General features: G+C 45.7%; 1 protein-coding gene across 1 annotated transcript in view; it reads left to right on the top strand.

The window, feature by feature from the left end:
- Positions 1–25,549, top strand: part of GPC3 (glypican 3) — a 270,979-nt gene that overhangs the window by 181,029 nt on the left and 64,401 nt on the right. Inside the window, exons 5-6 of the mRNA XM_050964411.1 lie at positions 1,471–1,596; positions 15,204–15,324. Of these exons, the coding sequence (XP_050820368.1) occupies positions 1,471–1,596; positions 15,204–15,324 (247 nt within the window). The remainder of the gene's footprint in view (positions 1–1,470; positions 1,597–15,203; positions 15,325–25,549) is intronic.

The following is a 25,549-nucleotide window of genomic DNA, read 5'->3' as shown; positions in this document are numbered from 1 at the left end:
CGCAGGACTTAAATGGAGGAGGAGTCTCAGTTCTGGGGGAGGAGGGAGGCGACAGAGACGGTCACAAAGTACCCCAGAGCCTAAGGGAAGGTGCGCTGCTCTGGGAGCCAAGAGGCCTTGAGTCCAAGTAATATTCTTGTGCCCGTCGCAGCTCTCGTTGATTAAAGCACAGAAGAGTTTTGCACGACAGCTGCTTGGTGTCCCTATTTTTTCCCCATAAAGGAGACATCCCTAAGCTGAGAACAGCTGAACATCCTGTTCGGTCTGCCTTGGCTGCATGTCCAGCAGCTGCCAGAGTCTTCTGGGGTTCAGGCCCCTTCTCGAGGAGTGGTGGTGCTGGGGCTCCTCCTCCACATTGCTCTATTGTAGGCTAGCTGCCTGGATCAAGTGACCTGATGATCCTTTGTGCTAGAGCCAGGGGCATGAACAGGGGCTCTGCCCAGTTCACGTCCACCCCACTTCTGCATCTCTGGCGACAGCTGGTCTCCCTCTTCCCTCCTGGAGAAAAATGTATATGCTGCTGGCCTCTTCGACTGCAGGAAGCAGATGGGATTCAGACCTGTGTCTGCAAATCTCTCACAGTCATACATGTGCAGAGGCCAACAGGCTTTTGCAAAATCATGTAGCTGTATGTTTTGCTACCCTGTGTGCAGCAGCAGAGCGAGGCTGGCCAGCAGCCCTGAGTCTGGAGTCATCTGTCCTGATGGAAATTTGGGCCTTTAATCTTGATGTTCTCCCGTAAAGCAGCTCATTTGGATTCTTAAATCTGCCAGAGCAATCTATAGGGCGAGAGCAAGAATGGGCTCATATAAAGCCCCAGAACTGAATACACCCTGCTTTGGGAAATGTGTCCAGTACTGAATTTGGCTCATTGTTACATATTACATAGCATGCACTGTGCATGGACAGTAACTGCCTGTGTTATCAACTTGGCCGTGTTGTACTACAGTAGTTACAAATTCGGGCCGTCACCTTGCAGACACAAGCGCTTAACTTTACACAGGTGAGTAGTCCCATTGACTTGTGAGGCTACTTGTGTGTAAAGTGAAGCATGTGTGTAAATGTAATCTACTGGTGAGTGTGTTACAGGTCCCAGCTACTGAGCCGTAGCTCTTCAGCTCAGACTGTAGCAGCTCATGCTTTTAGCTCTGGAGGTCCCTGATGTCGTCCAGCCAAGGGGATGACTGTCACCTAAGTGTTTGCAGGATCAGGGGCTTCGAGCCCACTGCTTCTTGCAGCCTTTGAAACCAGGGGGAATTTTGCCTGACTAAGGGCTGCTTGGATCTACCGTTTGAGAGTAGCTGACATGAAATGACTAAATGACAGAGAGAGTGTGATGCAGAGTGGCAGATGTCTCCATAAACAAGGCTGATGGTTGCTATAAGAGCCGTGTGAGGCCTGCTGGTAAAACATGCTGAACTGATGATCATCTGTTCCTCTTTAACTTATACCTTTTTGCTTTCTTTTCAGGGAGCTCATTATGAAACTAAAATCTCACAGCAGTTTTTATAGCAGCTTGCCGGAGTACATCTGCAGCCATGGTTCTGCTGTTCAGAATGACACCCTTTGCTGGAATGGACAAGAAATTGTGGAGAGGTGAACAATTCTTTTTTTCTCCTCAGTGCTCCTCATAAGCAGTTAAATGAGCATGTAAGTGTTTGTCGGACTGAGGCCTACTGAATTCACTGATGTCTGAGGTTTCTCAAATAGCTTCGCTGGCGATCTTCATTATTTATACAAAACTTAAAAACGATCAGGCCAGAAGCTGAGTCTTCTGCGTGATGTTTAGCAGAGCGATGGAGCAGAGAGGGGCCCAAAACTACGTGTGGGAGGAGCAGAAGGTTACTCTTCATGCGTTATTGAGCTGTGGAAGCCACTTGGTGTGAAACACATGCTGCTGTGACCCAGTGGAGAATAGGGTAGGTGGGTGTTGACCAGTCAGGAACAAGGATGAGGAACAACTGCTTTACTAAGCAACACTCTCTTTGGAAAGGGCTTAATTTAGTGACAATTTAGGTATCAATGAGGTTGCAGTTACCTTTTTACCTTTGGTGTGGTTTCACACTGATGGTTATCTGAGCTACTGAGTTTTGGTAATACATCTTCTGGGTTTGTGCTGACTTTCTTTCAGCTTGAACATCTGACTTTCATTCTAGAATGAACCATTAACATTAGGAAATAGACAAATGCTAAGTAGGTTCCCTGTGGACATGGTAATATCTGAAAAACACTCAATTCTGTCCTCAGGTGCACTTCAGTGTGAACTGCATACATGCATATGTGTGTGTGTAATTCGGTCCAAAGCGTGCAGTTGTTTTCCTTTGCATGATCTACTTGCACTGTGACCAGTAGGAGGTTTCTGCTGATGGTTCTTTAAATAAAAAGTCTTAAGCGCTGGGCCAAATTCACCCTTGGTGTCACTCTGGGATGTCAGCAGAGTGGTTCTTCCCCATTCTGTTTCCTCCTGCTTCCATATGTAATATATTAAGTACATTCGTTGCTTCCCTGCGTGTTGTGACAATTATCTGTGAGACTGATGGTGAATGACAAATGCAGGGTTAATATTAGAAAGGAAAATGCTGTGATAATGAAAAAACCTTTTTTGCAAAACACTGATCCCGAGAAATGTTCAAGAATGTATGAACTCAGCATAGTAATGCTTATTATAATTACAAATAATATCACCAGACTGCTCTTCTAATAACCCTACTTTGCAAAATGTCCTTTACTATTAAAGTAGTTTACATAAGGAAAATAATAGAAATAATATCAAGACATGGCAAAAATAATGCAGTGTAAAGTGTGGCTTCTTCTTGGTTGGCAACCTCAGGAAATAATTAACTTGTACTTGCAGTACTGACCCAGAACACTGAAGGGACCAGAAAATGACATCAAACTATTTTTTAAAAGATTACTCAAGCATTGCCGATTATGCATTTAATAATATGAAGTCACTTTGCCTCAGAAAAAATGTGCCCTCTGTCTGTACCTTCTTTTGGAAAAACTTTCGTCTCCATGCCTAATGAAAAGAACAATTCAAAAAGGATTTGAAAAAAATATTTCTCTGCTTCTTAATTAAAAAGCACATGAAATCATGCTATTAAACACTGTAGCCTGGAGAATGTGAAATGTTTAAGTATGATGAGGTCTTTGCAGATCAAGAAAGAAATTCTATATTCTTGGTTCTACTGTCCTAACTTAGACCACACAGAGTCCCAGTGAAGCCAGTGGTGGAGGACTGTGCTATCAGTGTGGGTCCTGGTTTCAGACTCAGATGATTACCCATGTTGGCAGAATCAATATGGCTCCTTACGATGGAATTTCTTTTTCAGCTTAAAATACCCAGACATGTACATTTTAAAAAAATGATGTTAAAAGGTCACCCAAGTTGCAGAGTCACTTACTTAGAAGTTAGGAAATCCCTGAACGAAGGTTGCCTGTGCAATCCTAATTTGGCCTCCTTGTGCATATGCATCATGATGCAGTCTTCAAGTACAGGCTCACATAGTGTTTGTTCTACAAGACACCTGCCTTAGTCAGGGCACAGGATGAACAATGAATGAGACGGAGGGTTGCAAGAGGAAAAGGGGTGCATTTTATGGGTAAGGCGTCAGCCTGCCAAGAGAAGAGCTGGGTTCTAGTCCTGGCTATTCCAGGCTCTGCCACAGATTTGTGATGTGATGTTGGGTACAGCTGTATCATGTGGGTATGGACAAAGGGGCCAAAGTAAGGGTGAAAAGGCAACCTGAATTCTGACATTTGCTTGAATGCTTGACTTTGGAACCTGTAAGAAAATTCTATTATGGCAGTACCTGGGAACCCCAATCAAGGATCAGGGCTCCATTGTGTTAGGTGTTGTATAGACAAAATACAAAAAAGCCCGTTTGTGCCCCAGAGAGCTTACAGTTTTGGTGTGGGACATGACAGGTGGCTGAAAAAGACAGACAGGATGGGGAGAGGGGTTGGGAGGATGGAGATAACAGTAATGTGAACAGAGTTAAGCAGAAAACCAGAAGTTTCTCTTCCCACTTGCCTGCCACTGAATTAATGATGAAATGAACAACTTTGCAGTGCCATGAGGAAAGTTATCTCCTGCACTGCTCCTCCTCAAGTGAACACGCTGCTCTCTGTCGGCTTCTCCCTCCCACTCTCTCTTGTCAAACACACATCACCTCCTCTGCCAGCTGATCTGAAATATTAACAACTACCTTCTTGAGAGCCCAAGTTTAAATGTTTCACTCCAAGCCAAGTGGCAGCGATGGCAGACGAGTGTGAAAAATTGGATCCCCTTGCAGAGATGTCAGTGGTGTCCTCTGGAGGAAAGACCAGCTGCTCTGTGTAGCAAACCACTTGCTAACTAGTCATGAATTGGTGTAGATGGCTGCTTGCATAAGGGCTGCTTTGCATCTGTCCTGCTGGAGAGGCAGTACTGAGCTGCAGAAAACCTCAGAAAGGACCAAGGTTTCATGGGACTCACATACACAATCAGAAAATAGGTCATCAACGTTGTGTCTTAGATTGATTTACCTTCTTCCCGCCTCATGTTTTAAGCCTATACAACCCGAACATGTCTCGGAATGACTGTCTGACTTCTCCTTGGGTTGGGGGTGTGAGCAGTACACAAAGGTGTTTCCCTTATTGGAATTAGAAATAGAAACTAATCTGAATAAAGTCACACTGATGAAAATAAATGACTCTTCTCTCCTCATTCCCATTTACAGAATGAGTTTTAAATTGAAATAAGAATGATCTGATTGGTTAATTACTGGGGTGACTAGTGATTTTTTTTTTGCTGCCTCAATTTTGGGGGTACCCAAATTGGGATCCCTTAAAGGGGCCTGTTTTCAGAACATGAGTGCTCAGCCCTGTCTGGAAATGAGGCCCCTTCAAGGTGTGTCTAGTTGGGCTCCCAGAATCACTAGTCACTTTAAACAGTCTTGGACTTTATTTTCCCCAAACGGGGTGAAACCTAAAAAACATCAGCTGTACATGCTAATTCTTCCGGCATAACTTCACTTTTCCGTGTGCTAGGCTGATACTTGCTTGTAATTTTCCCCCAGACCTGGCTTTCAGCTTTTTACAAGAAATACTGAACCTTGGAGTCATCTTCCGGATATTAGTCATTTATCAGCTGGTAGCCATCCTAAGCAGCTAACTACTGGGAGAGCTGAGAAAAGAAAGTCCTGACCTGGAGTGTCCATGTACTTAGAGTGCAAAAATTCTGTCACCTCAGATTTATATTTCTCTCTGTTTTCCTGGCTCTTTGATGCTGCAACCTAGATGCAATGTTTGCCTGCTCAGATACTCATGAGTGAAGTGTACAGCAGGCTGGACAAGATTAGACTTTCCTTCTTCCTTGTAGTTAACCTGCTCCATGTACCAGAGTTGGACGGGAGCCAGCAGAGAGACATTCATAACTGCTACATTGCTAAAAGAGTCCTGATACTATGGAGAAAACTGTCTGGGTTCAGATTTTCCGATTACTTGAGCCTTATCCACATTAGGGACGATTCGTTACAAGAGTCCTACCCTTGCTAACCAGGGGTTGGCACCACCATGTTGTGTGATGGACGCTTGACAGAATTACCATAGTTAGTGACGGATATTGTTGGGGGATTGTGTCATTCAGTCATTCAATTTTTTGAAAAAATTATCGTGGACCTCAAAATCTTTACCAGGGACGTGGTGCTGACCCCTGTTGCTAACACTGGTGCATCCATACAGATAAAGTTTCTCTGCCTGGACACGTTTTTAATTCCATGCCAGTTAAAGCTGCTCAAAGCTGTTCTAATCAGTGTGGTATTTAAAAAGGTGGCCGTTCAAAGCTGCCAAGGGGATTGAGCTATTGCACGGAGTGCTGGGGAGCTGTGGGCAGGTGATTCAGTTCCTGGGGTGTGATATGTTTATTTATCACATCCATGTATTTGGTATGTGTGAGCACATTTGTCTGTGGTTATAGATAATTTCTATAGGATTTGTGGCTGCTGTAGTAGCCACGCCTCTAACAGGGTATCTTAGCAGAAGGGGCCTCTAGGCGTTTGTCCAGTGTAGCCCTCTGCATTGTGGCAGGATGTATTGATTATTCTTAACCCATTTTAATGTAGGTGTATCTAGTCCAGCAACGAACAGCATGTGAGCTTGTTCAAGTGCCTTGCTCCTGAGGATAACATTTATCCTACAATCTAACCTAAACTGGCCCTTCTGCTCCTTAAACCTCTTCACTTCTTGTCCTCTTGGTTAGTACTAGCTCTGTCCTATTTATAATATTGCTTTATGTATTTGCAGACCACTGTCATGTCCCTCCTTTTCACAGGCTACATATACCCAGTGCCTTTTATTCTTCCCAATGGCTCTCATTTCCCAAATCATTTATCAAATTTTTCATTTCTCTCCTCTTAACTTCCTCCAATTTGATTGAACACGACACTCCCTTTTTGGCCTAATTATGGCTTAGCAGGGTGAACTGTTTGTCTTGCTTTTCCCTCTGGTGCTCCCATTAGTGCAATGTGACATCACTTTTGTGCTTTTCACAAGTACATCATGTGGTTGACTCCATATTCATTGCTACCGTAGATCCTTGGGAGCAGCAGAGAGAGGGATGATTGCAGGATGGGGAGCCAGGAACCCCTGAGTTCTAACCCCCGCTCGCATGCTAGCTCTACTGGATATTGCCTAAAATGAGATAATAAATACAGTGGATGAAAACTCATCTCTGCTATAAGTCACACCACTGCTGAAGTCAAAGTTGCTATGCTTATTTACATCAGTCGAGGAGCTGACCCAACATTTACCTACTCACAGGAATGCTTTTAGGATTAATAAATTGCTGTGTAGATGACAAGCATTGTCGATGATAAGAATTTAGTGTTCCTATTGACTGACTCATCCCATTTTGCATATTGGATTATTCTTTCCATTGTGACCCACTTGTATTTCCCTTTATTGAATCTGATTTTATAGACTTCAGTCTATTTCTCTTATTTATCAAGATCGTACTGTCCAGATCCGAAAATAATTTGTTCTCCTTCCTAACTTGGTATCATATGAATTTGATTAGCGGGTTGTCATCCTGATGGCCCCTTTCCTTTTCTTATTTTAGTAACATCAGCTGATGCAGCGCTATCAGGAAGTACATGCATGTTGCAAAGATGTGCAGTCTCCGAAAGAAGTTGATTTTCTAATCAGATGCCCTGGGCATGAGTGTCTTCAACTGTACAGTTGCTACACAGTAGGGGAAAATATGCTGGAAGTATTAAGAAAAAAGAAATGCGGAACAAAACACTCCTTTAAGGTATATTAAAATGTGTTAGACACTGATGGGAAGCACAACCTTTGCAGAAAAAGCCCCTTCACTGCGCACTTGCCAGCCTGTGAGAAGTGTTGCTGTGTTTCATAGAATAACTTTCTAATTTAAGGTTTTTATACAGAGTGTCGAGATTTCACAGCATTTAATTTTTAAAGCCTATTAAAAGTTCAGATTCTTAAAGTTTAATAATGTGCTTATACTGGTATATTCCTTTAAAGCTCCTCTGAATAGCATGTCAGACACATTTATCCTTTGCAAAACTTTTAAGCAAATTATTCAAGTATTATCATTTCAAAGCTGTACAAGACAAATTCTACATTAACCTAAGTTATCTGTGTGTCTCTTAATCCTCACTCCTTTTATACCATATCCAAATTAACATATTCCTAGCACCCCGCTAAACTATCCTGATTTCACTTCCTGCAGGGAAAAGTTTCAGATTTCCTTTTTATTACCAATATATTCAGGGTTTTTTAATTGTACAAATAATAAACAATAAAAGCACAGCAGGATGCCAGAGAGAGAACGTGTGTATTGTAACAAGGATGACTCCATGCCAGTAATGAACATTCAACTCATGAAGAGGACAGTTATTTCTGGCAATGTTACAGAATATCAGGCACAGTGGAGTCCCATAATGGAAGGAGATTTTATAACTTTTTAGATACATAAAACAAAGTTTCCTAGCATATGTAAGCTTTAATTAGGCAAATGTAGTGGGTTGTTCAGTGGTTGTTCCCAGAATGGAGATCATGGGTCTCTCTCTAGATACATTAAACATACCTGTTGATCCAAAGGCCGACCAAAACTTCCATCATTAGTATGTCTCTAATGTTGTTGAATTAAAGTTAAATGAAGTGATAAGGAGTTTGTACCATCCCCAAGGTTGCCAACTCTCATGATTTTATTGTGACTCTTGCCGTATTTGGTGGGAGTGTTTTGTTTAAAGCCCCCGCGCCTGGAGTCAGGCTATTACCTGAGAATCTCAGCTCCTATTTAAAACAGTGTCAGGAGTGCTTACCAGCCCGACGTGATTGAATGGCAGTGCCTGGCAGGGGCAATGCACACCCCTTGGTTGTCCTGTTGCGACAGTCAGTCAATGGGGCTGTACATCTGAAAGGAGGGCGTTGGTTCGGTGGCCCAGGTCCCTGCAAGATGCTGTTGGTGTGGCTGATTGGGACTCAGGGCAGTTAATGTTACCAAGCAAAATAGAAAAGACCCCCCTTCCAGTTTTGCTTGAGGTCTGGCAATACTGTATCCCACAGGAGAAGGTGAACACTTCAAAGATTCCGGGCCAGGCCCCCAGCTGGTATAAATCGACAGCATTCCATTGGCTAGAAGAGGTCCTGCAATGCAGAGCACCTTTTGATATTGCAGAATTGATGTCTCAGGATCCATTCCTTTGGGTCCTCTTTCCTTAAAAGCCTTGCCTACACGTGGGGCAGTCGGATTCTGTTGCATTTGGTGTCCCCCGGCACTACCAAGAAACGAAGGTTCATTGAGGAGCATCAAAGTGAAGAAATCAAATATACCAGACAGGACATTCTGCTCCCTTCTAGCCAGCTTAAAATGTGTGGCTGCATTAGAATAAATACTTTGTAGCCAGGAGGCAGGCATAAATTAATTGGTGTTTGAATGAAACCGTTTCTTTCCTCTTTTATATAGAATACTTTACGTTTGACTTGCAGGATTATTTTCTATAAATCATACATTGCACTTCAGTAATTTATTTCCACACTGAGCACAGCCGAGTTGGCTCCAGCTGTCTCTCTGCATTTCAATGCTAAAGCAGATTCGGTGGGGAAGAAAAACATGCCACTACATTTATTGTCACACGTTTAAAAAACATTTTGTTGTCTGGACTCCCATGAAATGAAAACCTGGAGGTAAAACTTGCTGGGACCCCACTGGTTAAAGCTAATGGAGCTGGAGTGGGAAAGCGTTTTCAAAGGTGAGAGTTTTGAGTGGATGCGGGGGTTGGGGCGAACCCCTTATTTGAGTTTAACGCCAAATATTTATGAGTTACGAATGAATGCTCGATATGTAACCCTTGCAAGGCTTTAGTTTGGTAATGTTTTCATCACGTGATTATCTTTAATTATCTTTAGTGACAGCCATGTATCAACACGCTTTACAACAATATGACATTTCTCCTTCTGAGATTATTTCATGACAAACAGTAGCTCCTACCTGGGAACTATGGGAGGGAAACCCGGGTTACTTTGCTGAATGACATCCTACTACAGGGTACCAGATCAAAAAAGGAGGGATCTTTGGTTTTGTGCTGCCTATGAAGTGGAGGCTGAGCACATGCTTCTGTTATAGCATCGGTGCCTCAAAAGGCAGGGCCCCAGTCGGAGCTCGGAGGACTTTAATAATTTATGCCAGATAGCAGTATGATAGTCTGTGCCGACAGCGTTCTTAGAGCACGGGATCTGAATCAGGGATTGTTAGTGCTCGTGTATGGAACAGACGTATCTGCAAAACAGCTCAGGTTCGGTGAAGATGCCTACACTCTGCAGAGCTAATTTGGAAATGTTTTGCATCCGTCACTAGGTGCCTTTCTGTGTCTGTCTTGCCTTCATCCCTTGGTCAGTTTGGCCTGGAGACTTCCCATTGCTCTCACTCGAGGCAATGCAGGAACAACCTGGCCGTCTTTGGCCCTAGTTCGGAAAGGCAGCTAAGCACATGCCAAATGCTGTCCCTGCTCCGCAAAACACTTTATTCTTAGACAGTAAATTTGCTGTAAATCTATAAGGTGAGGTCATGCAGTCCCTGCTTGTGCACTACCATGGCCACTGTCATGCTAATTAACGCTCAATACACTCACTTGCTGAATTGAATGGAAAGACAAAAAAGGAAGTTACTGGCAGGATTCTCCTAAGTCCCAGAACACTGGGAAAAGTAGGGTGTGTTTGCTGTTGGTTTGCCTGTACTTTTGTTTTCAGTGAGTATGGGTGTGGGGCTGGCTTTAGGACCCAGTAAGCCCTCTAGCAGTTGATGGCTGTCAATCTTGGGAGACCAGGCTGCAGGAATGGTACCCGCTGCCCTTTCCAGGCAAGCAGGGATTTCAGAACTGTTTTTCCTCCTTCCCTTACTGAAGCTAAGTTTCAAACTCTTTCAGCTCACACACGATCTTTGAGTGTGCTCAGAAAAGATGCCCAGGCTCCCTTCATACAGTCCTGCCACTCCTTAGGTGCAGCCGGGCTTCCAGAAAGCCATGCTGTGACACTGATGGGGCTCTGCCATTGACCTTCCCTCCAGCTGAACTGAGAGAATGAAAGCCCTAGCTCCGCAATCCAGCCCTGTTCAGCAAAGCATGCTAATCATCCTGGGTAAGATTTTCAAAAGCACCGAGTGAGTTAAGAACCAAACTGTCATTTTCAAAAGTGACATAGTAGTTCAGGAAAACACGCTAATCATCACGGCTAAGATTTTCAAAAGCACTGAATGACTTAGGAACCCAAGTGTCGTATTCAAAAGTGACATAGGAGTTTGGCACTTAACCACCATTTGTGCCTTTGAAAATCTCTCCCTGAGGATCACTGAAAGTCAGTGGGACTTTTGGAAATTTCCCCCAAGGTGCTTAAAGTTAAGCATGCATTTAAGTGCTTTGCTGAATAGGGATGGAGTGAAACATGCTTAAATGCTCTTACAGCATCTGTGTCAGTGTCTGCCTGAGGGACCTGACTCCATCCCTAGGCCAAGGAAATGCATTTGGGATGTCTGTTTTCTTTGTGTTAATGATACTGTCAGCTTCAGAATAGCAGGAGATGCACTTTGAGCCTCACAGCTCTGATTGTCAGAGACCACAATTCCCGTCAGCTCCAAAGGCAGAGATTGGGCTCCCTGAAAATCAGGCCTTGCATCCGATGGGATACGTGGGCTTTATAAATGATTCCTGGATTCATAGGTTAAGGTCAGAAGGGACCATTCGATTATCTACTCTGACCTCCTGTCTCCACCGGCCTCTGTATTGAGCCCAATAACTGTGAGTGAAGAGGTGACTCAGCCTCTGTCCTTCTGCCTTTCCTCCTTTGCTTTCCTGTCGCCACATCCTTTTGCATAAAAGCTGGGCGTTTGTCCCCTGACAAGGTGTGTTCCCTTTTCCCAGGCTGAAGTCTCGTGAGCTGGAGTGTAATAGCAGGGCAGGTCTGTACGCTCGTGAGCAAACCAGCTCTCTTTAGGTTTAGTTCTGTGCCCGTGAATTCATTGCTTGGGAGAAGGAAGGGCTGCATTGCCTACCCATGGATTGAAAGCCTTGTGCATCTGGGTACAGCCCAGATAGCAAGACAGTTCTAGGGAGAACCCCCAAAGGGAAACCTCCTGGAGTTTCCTCCCAACATTCAGGTCCTCTCTCATGAGTTTTCCTGTGCGGGAGGGTAGCGTGGCCATTAGGGTTTGTCTACATTGCATTGTAAACCTGGGTCTGTGGGACCTTGGCTTGTGGACTCTGTGTTCCCAAGCCCATGTTTGAGCATCCTCACTGCATTGCAAAACTCAGGTTTTACAATTGTGGGACCCACAACTGTGCTAACGTCCATTCTGTGGGACACTGCGCAGACCGTCTGACTCGGGTCTGCGATTTGAGCTGGGTCCACACTGCAAAATATAGGGCTTGGATCTGAGTCTCCGTGCGACTCGGGCTATGACTCCCCCCTTCAGCAGGGTCCTAGGACCTGGATCCTGAGCGCTCACTGACCCAAGTCAGACTGATTTGTGTGTGGATGGAAGGGGTGCTTGGGCTCAATCCTTAGTGTGCAGTGAAGACATATTCTCTGTCTCATTGGTAGCCTTTGACTCCAACCCTGTCTCTGATGGAGTTAACCAGGGCCACTCACTGTGCCTTCCATGTTCTCCCCATTCATTGAACATTCGCCACTGGACATTATGTCCCCTGGCCCTACCACATCTACAGTTCTCCGTCATCTATGATGTACTAGAGTGCAGAGATTCTGGTCTTCCAGTCCTTGCCCAGACAAAACTCCCATTGACTTCAGCGTGAGTTTTGCCTGCTCAGGGATTACAAGAGCTGTTTATTTGCATGGGTTCCTTTGATTTAGGTATGCTCCATTTAGGGGGCTCAGTTCTGCTCTTGTTGAAGTCTAAGAACCCAGGAGTTAAATCTTACTGAAACGCCACAACACTTTTCAGCAACGTACTTTAATGTTCTGTCTCTGCATTTTAAAATTAGCTTAACATAATGACAGCAAAGGTGGCAATTTCGTAGGCATCTAGAAAGTCCGGCCTTTACATGTTCATGTTGCTAACGTAGTCGATAGTTTTATAGAAGTGTTGGCTTGGTTTAGTTGTGTTCTGTGATTGTGTGAAAAAATAACAGTTCTAGCACCTCAGTCCTGCAGACATTTATGCATGTATGTAAAGTTAGGCACAGATCTTGCAGGAACAAGTGTTTGAGTGTAATAATTAAATGGTTTTATGCATGTAGTAATGTGTCTTTCCACAAGATGGTGCTCTGAGAATATTGATTCTGATGTAGTGTGTGTTTGTTGAAAGCCAGCTAATTATTTAGAAACGTTGGTTATTTCAACCTCAGTGGAAATCATGAGCTCAGTCCAACAAAGCATTTCAGCACATGCTTAACTTTGAGCAGGCAAGTAGCCCCTGATCATGTGCTTAAGTGCTGTGCTGTGCTGCAGCAGTGCCTATTATTTTGTGTGAGTATCTGTGTTTGGTACTTTCCACCAAAGCTCATGGTGATTATCCTACTACAAGATTTTTCAAAATATAAATGGAGGTTTGTATGTTTAACGTTAAATGTTGACTCCCACATGAATCGTGCACAAGTTAATTTTTGAATAAAAGCTGTTCAAGAAAGATGCACGATGTTTTAATTGTACTTTGGGTAACACCCCGGTACAAATGTGGCAATTCGGAGTGCTACAAGAGAGATTAAATGTATAGGCAGGGTAGCCTTGAGGTGAAGGCACTCGACTGGGACTCAGGAGATCTGCTCTGGCTCTTTACAGATGCCTTTGGCCAAGTTACATAGGGCCTGATTGAAGGCCACTTAACAACGTGCTTCGCTGTTAGCACGAGCTTCAAGGCAAGCGGTGATTAAGTGATTTCCAGAATGGTGATCGATTTTAAAATAGGGTGGAAGTACGTTCTTGAATTGTGACCTTGCTCTCTCTGCCTCTGTTCCCCATCTGTAAAATGGAAACAGTTGTCTTGTTTGCCTGGCCTTTTTCTGCCTTGTCTGTTTAGGCTCTGAGCTGTTCGGCGTGACAGCGCTTCGGGGTATGTCGACACTGCAGCTGGGGGCGAGCCTCCCAGCCCGGGTATCCAGACACGCACTGGCTCTGCTCCAGCTAATGTGCTTAGAAATAGCAGTGTGGCTGTGCCCCCTGCGGGGCTGGGTGGGCTGCAGCCAGCCTGTGCCACAACCTCCGCACTTCTGTTTTTAGCTCGAGTAGAGCTAGAGCGTGCCTGTCTGCCCGGCGTGAAGAAACACTACCCGCTGCGGTGTAGACATCAGCTGACTGACTCTCGCTATGTCTGCACAGCCGCTGCCATCGTGGGGCCCTGATCTCAGCTGGGGACTGTCATGTAACAATACGGTGTAACGGATCTCATGTAAATCAAACGCAGGCAGTTCTGAACAGCACTTGCCCTGAAACCTGGCCCCGGTTGTATTTGAAAAGCTGCTAATATTTCAGGCTTTGGGGCCCGTTTCCTAGTGCACTGGTGTAAATCTGCAGGAACGCAAGCGGCTCTGGGGAGAACTGAGCACAGATTGTGGATGTCATGCTGTTAACTTGGCCAAACCCAAATTCCGGGTCCCTTTTCTGAAGCCACCTCCCCTCTTCCTTCTGTCACTCACCGCCGAACATCCCACACGCCCCCTGTCATGAAGGCCTGTGAACCTGGTGACATCTTGGATGCCATTCCCTTCACATTGGGCTGGTGTCCAAATCTTGCTGCTACTTCCTTCATACTATTCCCAACCCCTGACCTTTCCTCTCCATCCACACAGCTGAACTTCCCAGGCCTTCCCCGCCTCCCATCCTGACTGCCGCAGCATCCTTCTCCCTGGGCTCCCGACACCCGCATCGCCCTCTGCAACCTGCATAGCATGCAGCTCCTCTGACCACCACCCTGCACCTGCTGAGACCCCTGCTATGAATTCTCCACTGCCTGGTTCCCCCTCTCCACTGCATCTGAGCTGCTTGTGATTGCTTTGCAGGTCCTACCGAACGCCACCCTTCTCTGCCCCGAGCTGGCCTCACATCCCCTTCCCACCCGCTGTGCCCTGCCAGGGCTGCCAGCCTCATGGGAGTGGGTGTTTGCTTCCCCTGCAGCTGTCTCCTGGCTTTCTTACACCCTGGCCCCACCTAGCCTCCTTTAAATCCCCCCTGAAGTACCCACTTCCACTGCAAAGTCTACGAGACATGAGCTGACTCCTCCATTTGCCCCTGGGAACCTGTTAGCCAGGGAACCATTGCTGTGGAGGGAGGGGGCTGGGTCACTGGGGTGGACTCTGGGAGCAGATGGGCCACAAGGGGATGAATTGTAGAGTGGGAATCTTTTTCACGTTTAACTTAGCCCAGCACCACAGCAGACTTGGACTTACATTAGACACCTAGCGGTTGTCATGCAGCTCGCCTGCCTTGTGTGTCGTATCTTCCCCCACCTTGGGCTGTTTTTCTTCACCTTTTTGTTCTGTGTTTATGTAGCACCTGGCGCCATGGGGTCCAGACTGTGGTCGTAGGTGCTGTGTTGGAGAAATAATAACATCCTGTGCTTCTCAGGGCAGAGACCGTGTCTTCCTCTGTGACGGGAAGGCAGCTAGCATGCTGTGGTCTAATCAATAAATAATTCTGATTGCTGAGTCCAGTCCATCGCCCCATGCTGTCTTCTGTGTTCACTCGCGCAGGTACAGTCACCAGGCAGCGAGGAACGGGGGGAAAGCTCAAGCTGGCACCCACGAGATGAAAACTAAGGGTCCCGAGCCAATGATCAGCCAGCTCATCGACAAACTGAAACACATCAACCAGGTGGGTGTGAGGGCAGGAGTGGGAATTGCTCCGAAGGGGGGTTCCCAAATCCGCCCTGCTTTGCTCAGTTAGATACATTCCTTGGATTTTATTGTCATGTTTCAGTCAAATGACAGCGAAGGAGTCACATGATGTCAGTGGTGAGTATGGGACCCAGGGCCATGACACAGGTGTGTGCCCAGTTCCACCAGTACCCCTTATGGTCCTGACTGGAACTCAATGCAGTCTCGAGGAGGGGTGCACCCACAGAGACCCCTGAGCACTGTCTCTTGTCCCAGGGGACTCGGCCCAGCTCCCCGTGCCAGGCACTGCAACCTGGGGACACTGACCACCCACAGCAGCACCACAACCCTAATCCAAGCCCAGTGGAGAGGGAGGGCCAGGTGAGGGGTGGGGGTTGGGAGCGAGCTGCCCCCATTTCCCCCCACAGCAGTGTTTCCTGTGCCATAGGGCTGGGCCCAGCTCCCTGCTCCGGGCCTGGCACATGGAGTTGCAGCGCTGCTCGGGGTTGGCCCGGCCACCCTTCCGTGATGACATGGTGGGCTGGGATGAAGGTCGGGGTGCTGGGCGGAGGGTGGTTGGTGTCCCCTCGGCAGGGCAAGGATGAGGCAGATAGCAGTGGTGTGTGCCCATTGAATGGGGAGGCTGCATCCATCACCCCTCTCGGGACAGGTCTGTGCTGGCTCCCATGTAAGGTACAGTAGCCTGGGCTGCACTCACCTTTGCCAGCAGGCAGTGGCCACCAACTGGGGATAGCCGGTGCACAGCGTACTCGGGCCATGCCCCTTCCCGCCTCATATGCTGGGTCTGACAGAGAAAACGGCACAGGAGCTGACATCAGCTGTGAGCGACCCCATGCTGGGTGAAACTCATAGCCAGCTAGCTCCCGCTCCTCAGTGGGGACATGCAGGGACCAGAATGTCCCCCGTGGATCTGGCCCTATGTCTCTGTTTCTCCTGCTAGGCTGGTGTCAGTTCTCTGGAGCAAACCCCGCCATGCTCCGCACATTTGGCAGCTGTTCTGTGTTGTACGGATGAGGCTTGTGAAGATGATTGTTATCGTTTGTCCGGGGGAGCCAGTCTGCAGAATCTGTTCCTGCATAGAAGCATGTTGTCAAACACTGCAGCTGCATCTCTGATGTTGATGTGATGACTGACACATCAACATAAGGACCATGCTAAGACTGGAGTAGCAAAACAGTCATCAGATCTCAAGCTTCATGTCACACACTGATCACTGCAAGGGCCAGGAAGAAATTTTCTTGCCTTGCCCAATTTTCCTGGTGCATTATGGGAAGTTTTCATGTGCACCTGGAGTGTTGGGTATTGGCCTTGATGGAGGCAGTTTACCAGTCATGACGGGCCCCAGTCTGAGCTGATGTTTCCAATCTAGATATTCATGTGACCATTTAAATCAGGATTGCACTGATAGAAGAAATATGGTTGTCTTCCCCCTTGCTTCCATTTGCTCTGCCTTGAGTTAGTGCAGTGTTTCTCAAACGGGTCGCTGCTTGTGTAGGGAAAGCGCCTGGCAGGCCGGGCCGGTTTGTTTACCTGCCCAGTCTGCAGGTCCAGCCGATTGCGGCTCCTACTGGCCGCGGTTCGCTGCTCTGGGTCAATGGGGGCTGTCGGAAGGGCGGCCACTAAGTCCCTCAGCCCGTGCCGCTTCCAGCAGCTCCCATTGGCCCGGAGCAATGATCCATGGCCACTGGCAGCCGTGATCGGCTGGACCTGTGGATGGGGCAGGTATACAAACCAGCCTGGCCCGGCAGGGGCTTTCCCTAAACAAGCGGCAATCCCAGTTTGAGAAACACTGAGTTAGCGGGATGAGAAACACGCAGCCTGAGCACCACCACCACAAGTCCCTGGCCCAGCAGCTCAGGATTAGAACCTAGGCTGGCTTTCTTTAAAATGACCACTTAACTTCCCTGGGTTCTCTTTCCTGGTGGTGTGGTTTCTTGGCTTCTTGCCTTCCCCAGACCAGCAGAGCTCCTGTCCACTCATGGACTCTGCTCTCATTCCTGTGACACTAGTGTGGAGCGACGTGTGGGTGCTTTTAAATGCAGCCCTTGGGGGCTTAAGCCTTTACCATTTCTGGGCACAGACTGTTTTTGGGCCTTGTGGGTTGAACTATCCAAGTAATAATAATGTGCCCTGTAATATGGCTGTTCCCAAATTAGCCTGAGAGCAGAGTCTACACAGGGAGAGCTTTCTTGTGAGCTTTCTTCATAAGCTTTCAAACACAAACAGGTTTAAAAAAGGCTCAGTGAGGCTAAAACAAAACCACACTTTCAAGGCTGGCCTTCCTCTGGCAGAAGTTCCTTGCTGAGTTGGTTTGTTGATGACCTCTGCTTTTCTGCTCCAGTGAACACCAGGGAACTGTGTTCCTAGCATTCCCTGGCTTGAGGCCTTATGTCCCGAGACACACCTCTGTTACCTCCTGTGTGGGTGTAAGTAGCAGGCAGTTTTGCATAGGAATTAACTCTTTCTGTGCTCATGTGAAGGTGAGCCATATGCACCCTGACACAGAGTAGCAGAACTCCTGTTGGGGCACAGACCCAGTTTTCCTTTACATTCATGCATGCCAGCTTGCAGTACTTTACAATACAGGGTAACAGGTCTGGCTTATTAAAAGGAGAAAAAGGCATAATCAGCTCCCTATTAAACTTGGAAGAAGGCAGGTTTCAGCCTGCTGCTGGTGGTGGTGGTATTTCGCTATTCACAGTGAGAAAGCCACACTGAACAAAACATGCTCATTAGCGTACTTGAAACGTCTGACATAAAATGGTTGGGAAATGCTGGCTGCCAGATTGAGTCAAGTCAGGTCTTTTGCTGGTCAGTTCAGGTTGCAGGGAGGCTAAGATTCATGGACTAGGAGACAAAGGGTCAATTAGTCAGTTGAACTGAACAGTGTCGTGGTAAAGCCACAATATAGATAGTTTAAAAGACCCAAACCAAATAAAATAACTCCCAAATTTTTCAGTTTTGAAACTGAAAAAAAGAAATTGAGAAAAAGGATGTGGAAAGACCACAGGGCAGCCACTTATCAGTGCTAAAACCAGGCCAGTAGATGGCAACCAAAGTCTGCAGCTTTACCACTATCCACTTCAGTTCAACTGCATTTTTTTAACACATGTAAATACACAGAGTGGGAACATTTTGAACAATCAAAGGCCTTTGTGAAAACGTTTACTTTTGGGGAAAGGCCATTTGTCACTGGAAAAGAGTTCAGAAGAAAACATTTTGAAGGCAGAAGATAATACCTGAGAGCTGCTTATGAACTAGCTATTCATGCCAAATACATTACGCCAAGGTAAATGGCGCGGATCCTGGTAAAGGAAATTTGGATCTTTCTTAGACTTGAGATTTTGGGGATTGAATCTCACCATTGTGCTTAGTTCCTTGGCCCAGGAAAGTTTCTCTATCTCGTTCATGCCTACCCTGACAATGGGTTTCCAAAGAGGAGATGTGAAAAGCAGCAATTCTGGTTGAGTCAACAGTCATGTTGTAGAATGCAGTGTGGACTCCCAAACTGGAAGAGAGACAAAAAGTAGCTCATCTGGAGAGCATCTTTTAAAGGAGGTTTCTTCAGGCTTTCAGTGTCTGTTGGAGAAGAGGGGCAATGAGAACTACTTCAGCTATCAGCTCTTCGCGCTCAGGTTTCTGAAATGCATTCTCTGTAGGGATCCAGTAGATAGCAAAAGCATCTATCAAATGGCTCCCAGTCTATTGGTTTGATCAGAGGAGATGCAGCTCTGAGCCCAGAGACATATGTACATTCTGTTTCCAGTTAGTTGAGTTCCAAAACATTTTCTTTAACTCTTGGATGTTGCTAATAGATGTAATTTATGTTTTATGATGTTTTAGCTTGTATTTATTATAGGCTGTTCATGCTATAAAAATGCATACTTTTCCAAAAGCATGACAAAGTTTCAGAATTCTCTGGAGCTTGTTCAGATTTGGTGAATAAATTGTATAGTTTTGTCACTCATTAACCAATCAGTCTTCATCTGAATCTAAATACATGCATTCATAGCCAATAAAGCACCTCTCCCCTACCCCCAGGTTGTGTTCCGTGTTGTAGAACTTGCATGCTTTTCAAGCAATCATGTGGACTTCATTCGTACGCTAAAATGGAATACCCAGAGGTTGGAAGGAAAGCAGCAGAAGGGGAAACTATATAAAACCAATGAAAAGCTCTGTCTGAATTTACTAGGTTTGGTTTAATGGTCTTTAAAAAATAAAACACACAGCAGTCTGCGTAAGTTTAATGTCTCAGGTCAGATCTTTTTGGAGTGAGTGCATTTTCTGCAGCATGATTCCTGATAATAAGATTGACACGCCAAGCTGTTCTATGTTTCTTTTTAATGTGTGATTTGTGGGTGGCTCTGTGTATTGTGGGTTGGTGGGCGAGCTGGTATCTTATCGTCATCATGTTGGTACTGGGATTTTTTAGATTCCTTTGCCTTTAGACTACTTGTGATTTGAGTTGCTTTCATTCTGTGCCCAGAAGCATGGATGGCTCATATATAAACATTAGCGTTATCACATTTGGGAAGTCAGGGATCTCTTTCACGGAAGTGAGTTTTAATTGATCTCAATATTTGTTTCTCAGAGCACCCCTCTGAAGTGGAGCACTGCTACTGTTCCCATTTTGCAGTTGGGGAACAGCCGCATAGAGAGGCTTGGACCCTCAGAGAGTCTCTGCCAGAATAGGAACTTGAATGCAGCCATCCCAAGTCCTAGGTTAGCGTCTTAACCACTGGACCAGTCATAAGCCCCCTTTCTGGTGGGACTGTCTCCAGGAAGAGGAGCATTATTTTGAACCAATACTTGGTGAAAATTGGAACAAAACCTCCAAAAGGAAAATAAGTGGGCAAGATCTGTCTTTAGAAAATTGAGAGGCCTGGAAACATATTTTAAATTTCCAGACACTGGAGTGCAGGACTCATTTAAAATATTTAAAATATATTGTAGCTTGACAGATCTTTGGTTTGCACATCAAACGATCTGTAATTTATTACACTGTGTAGAGACTGTGTTTTTATCATATTGCATATTCTTTAGCCAGAAATATAACAACCATCTAAGCTCTTGAAAAAACCCATTTGGGAATCACAGTCCAGGCAATAGGCTTTCACAAACCCTGGGAAATTAACTTTGATTGATTCCCTAGGATATAAAGAGACTGTGTGATTTCTAGGAATATGCTTCTTTTACAAGGTGAAACCTTCGTGTCTTTTTTCTTATGTCCAGTTTAAGGCCGTTATCCTCCAGTCAGGTCCAGGTATTGGGCCTTCTGGACAGGAGTGAAAGTAACTTACAGTACTTACCGGTACTGCTGGAGTCCTGAGGGGGACGTGGCCTCATACAGAAGAGGTGTAGCCTCTCAAGATTTAAAGGCCCTGGGGCACCAGCTGTGGCTGGGAGACCCAGGGCCTTTAAATCAACCAAGGGTTTCCAGCTGAAGAGGTGGCTGGGAGCCCCCTGGGGCTCAGGGGCAAATTAAAGGGCCCGCGGCTCCGGCCACCAGGGGGAACCTCGAGCTTTGCGGGGCTGGGGTAGGGATTTAAAGGGCCCAGAGCTCCTGCCGCTGAGGGGAGCCCCGAACCCTTTAAATCCTGGTCCCAGCCCAGCCGCCAGAACCAAGGCCGGGATTCAAAGGGCTCTGGGCTGCCCGCAGCGGTGGGGAGCTCTGAGCCCTATAAATCCCGACCTCAGCCCGGCTGCCAGAGCCATGGCCGGGATTCAAAGGGCTCTGGGCTGCCCGCAGCCGTGGGGAGCTCTGAGCCCTTTAAATCCCAGCCGTGGCCGGGAATCAAAGGGCTCTAGGCTGCCCGCAGCTGCGGGCAGCCCAGAGCCCTTTCAATCTCTGCTGTGGAAGCCGGTGTGGTCCAGTAGAGGGTACTGGCTCTTGCTGGTATGCCATACTGGACCGGACCGGTTTACTTTCACCTCTGCTTCTGGGGTTCTGCAGGGGGAGCTCCCTACCTGAGTCTCAAGGTAGGATCAGAGTCAAAATTTGGAAGTGCAAGAGGCAGTGAAACTCAGCATTTTAGAAGGGGACAAGTAGGCCCGTAAAGATGAAAGGCCGCCAAGTGGCACAAAACACACAGAGGGTTTGCAGAATGGGAATCAAAGCTTCAACAGGCGTGTTTAAAGGTAGTTGGATTGACAAACATTATGTATTCAGTACTTGCTGAGAGCGGTCACGATGGAGGCCGTGCTCGCACGGAGTCATCTGGAAAGTGGGCAAAAGACTAGGATGTTACGGAATCTAATAGAAACAAAACAGGCCTGGAAACTATCACACTCTTATGCCTAAGTGTCCTTCTATCCCCTGTTGGAATGCCTGAGTCTCAAGGGACCTACCAAGGTGGGGTTGTTAGCTTCCCTCCAATCCCGCCCTCGGTAAAGCATGACCATCCTGACATAGTGGCTGGGAATACATCCCTGGCATATACTGTGGACGCAGAGTAATGACAGCCATGCGTTTGCTGAGCAATTGGCACATCTGCAGGCAAAGGAAGTCAGTCTGTCTGCCCAACCTTTAGCAGATAGAAAGCCAGCAAGTATGATGCCCAAATGGTGTTGAGATTGCTGCTCTCCTTACAAGGGCTGGCAGGTGCCATGATGCTACTCAGGGGAAAGGGTGAGGTGGACTTAGAGAGACTATCATTTCCTGCAGTAACTGTAGCTCTTCCATGTAAAGTCATCACAGCATGCTGGCAATGATCAGTGTTGGTGCCAGGTGCCTGATGTTACCTGTGTCAGTGCACACACCGATGGTGATATTCAAAAGAGAGCAGTGTGGGTATTGTAAAAACGACTTTCCTGGATAATGTCAGGAGATGGTTTCAAGTGGGCATCTAAATGTGTTATGGGAGACCTTGAGGATTTCACAAGTCTTTCAGAAATGTGTTTTCCACTTTGGAAAGCTAGAGACAGATTTGATGAAATCCCCTCCTGATGCATTGTATTAGACATTGCCATATCTCCCGCTAACATTGCATTTTAATCTGGTAACCATATGATAGCATAATAATTAGCAAAATGTGTAAATTGCCTGATTTTAAAATAAAATAATACCCAATATTTATCAGTGATCATACAGTATTTAACAGCGCATAACAAAATGAGTCCTGGCTGGCTAATTTTTCAGTTTTGAAATGAATGTATTAGTACTACATTACTCAAATTGCTGCATATACAGAATATAATTGATCAAATCCTCACAAGAAATGTAATAAACAAAATAATTACTTGGGTATGCCTTTTTGGGCAGCATTATGAAAGTGTTTGTAGCAATTAAAATATTAAAACCACATGCAGTTGAAAGCAACCAGACTTCACAATTATTTATATTTAAGACTAATAAATAAAATGACAGAAGATTTTTTAAATGATAAATGTGTTTTGGGATGTATCAGCTAATTCCTTTTTCTACTAAATGAAATAATCTATAGCTCCACCAAGTCTAGGTCTGGTCTTTAAAGGCTAACTACATTGTCCTTTTGTGACCCAGCAGCCATTCATTGGCTCTCGTTAAGGCACCATTGTAAATATTCGCTCACCGATTCTGACTGCATATGCAAGCATCAATTACAAGAGATCTGCTAGGCCAGTTAAATTAGGGGACATGTGACGTGCGTGAATTAAAACACAATTAGGTTTGACTAGATCTCGTTTTAATTCCAAAAATAATGTTCTTTCCTTGGACATTTTCATAACACTGGCTTTTACAAACTATTGCCGCATGTCAGGACTCCGTCTACAAACATCCTGGCTTTACTGGGTTTAGTGTGAGAACAGTCTAAGAATAGGTCACCCAGAGTGGGTTTTTTTTTTCTAAATCAGCCTTGAGTTAATTGAATTGATTTTTAAACTATTATTGGCTAAGGAATAATCTGCCTCTATCTGACTTTCTAGTCAATTTACTGAAACTTAGGTTTCTTGACTGTTGTACTGACAATCTTCCCTTACACATATAGAATCATAGAGTGCTGCAGCAGTTAAATGGTCTCTGGAATTTGAGGTATTTCCCATTTTAAGTCTATGGGACAGTACAAATGCCATGGTAAACATAATACTATGCCGTGGTGCAGCGAACAGTCTAACATTGTTCACTAAGGATGAAATTCACCCCGTGCAGAGAACTGGTCTGAGTCCTATGCACCATGTAAATCCTATTTAGCACACAAAACAGGATTTTAGTGGTGCGTATTCCTCACACTGGCCCTCTGTACACATGTGAAATTAACCCTATAATAGTGAGAGGTAGAAGAAACCACTCCTACTATCATTAAAGTTGATAGCAAAACACCCGTCGACTTCAGTAAGAGTAGGATCCAGCCATGGATAGTTTATTTCCTACACAGATTGGTCATGGGTTTTGGAAAGACATAAACATGTTGGATTATACCATAAAACCCCAAAGCACTTTGAGCCTTTGTCACATCCAGAGTTTTTTACATAATGAGAATGGAGAGGTGGTTTTTAATAGGTGAAGGAAGTATCCTCTTTGGTTGCATCTACCGAGAGTGCATCTGAAGAAGTGAGGTTTTTTACCCATGAAAGCTTATGTCCAAATAAATCTGAGTCTTTAAGGTGCCACCGGACTCCTTGTTGTTTTTGTAGATTCAGACTAACACGGCTACCCCTGATACTTTCCCTCAGAATGAACTTCAGATAGGGATGGGAGGGGACCAGAAAAGGGACAATCCTGTGTTTAAAAAAAACTAAAGGCAAAAAAAGAAAAATCTCAAATTTTCCCCCCAGATTTTCAATCTCGCTTTGTCACAGGGTTAACCGCTCACTTTTGGGGTGTCTCCTTGTTGCTTATCTGTGGATTAGCTCTCAGCTGGTCTGACTCTCCCCTCCTTGGGTTGTTCAGCCTTTCACTTCTATCTCTCTGGACTCCCTCTGCTCCCCCTTTGTGACTCAGCCCTCTGGCCAGGTCACTATAGTCCTCTCCTTCCAAGCCCACCACCCAAACGATCTCTCTGCAGTCTCAGACAGTCTTCCAATCCTCTTCCCACTCTGTGCCACTTTCCCAGTGGCCAGCAGGAGAATCCGGGCCCACCCACTACTACGGGTTCCAACCCAGAGACCCTGTGCCTAGCAGCCACAGTCTGCTCAAGTGCCAGTTGTGTCGCTGTTTCTCTTGGCTCTTTCCTACCTGTCTTCCCTATCTTCAGGCCCATCCCAAAGTTACCACTGGAGCTTCCTCACCCCCTCTTGGGTTATTGCCAGAGTCTGTAGTCCAAGGCAGGGCCCCAGGACTTACTCGTTCTCCCCCAGATCTCCTCTTTGCACCTAGCCAACTCCCCTTCTCTCTAGGCAGTGACAGCAGCATTCCTCCTCGCAGCCTTGTCTTACCACCAACTTCCTGTCTTTATACCTCTAGCTCAACTCCTCCCCCAGCTGGGCTTCTTCAGCCATTAGGCCTCATCAGGTGCAGCCTAGGAGCTTAAGAGACTTTGTGTGAGGTGGATGCTCCATCACACCTCTTCTTGCTAATCACTCATTCCCTTCCACGGATCATTTGATTCAGCGAGGATTATTTGCCTGTAGCCTAGGATCAAATCAAACATTTGGATCAATGACTTCTTAGTGGACGACAAATCAGTCAATCTTATTTCTTTTTCATGGCAAAACCAATATTTTACTAAGGAGGTGTGTTCAGCGGGAATCAACAAGGGCTGGGTTTTGGGATATAATAAAACTAGCGTTTGTAGGGTTTCAGGCTGTAGACTCCAGGGGAGAAATCCAGGCCTCATGGAATTCAGTCAGTGTTTTGCCATTGACTTCCATGGGACCAGGATTTCACCCCACGTGTTAAGTTTGATGTGTTAACATATTACTAGTTAAGCCATTTCACCTTACAATGGCCTCTAATCTATATTGCTCTGTAACTAGATAATAGCATGAGAAAAGGTGCAGAACTCCATTTTTGTGTTTTCAATTCTAATATCAGCTGTAGTGCTTAATTGCTGCTCATACAAAGAGGGTCAGGTGTGTCCTGCAGAGTGTGTGCTTGAAACAATACAGTGGAAATCATTTGAAAAAATACCTTTTAAACTGGATTAATTTTCTTTGCATCAAAACATGCAGCTGATGCACAATGGCGCTGGAAAACAAACACCAGATATCCTGTAAATGTAGCTGGACTTTATCCTGTTATGAAGGAAATAAACTTGGAATTGTTGTTAAATCACAAATTCCAC

This window comes from Gopherus flavomarginatus, chromosome 8, assembly GCF_025201925.1.
Source record: "Gopherus flavomarginatus isolate rGopFla2 chromosome 8, rGopFla2.mat.asm, whole genome shotgun sequence".
Lineage (NCBI taxonomy): Eukaryota > Metazoa > Chordata > Testudines > Testudinidae > Gopherus > Gopherus flavomarginatus.
The sequence above is the reverse complement of the archived record's forward strand: the minus strand, read 5'-3'. Positions and strand labels throughout refer to the sequence as shown.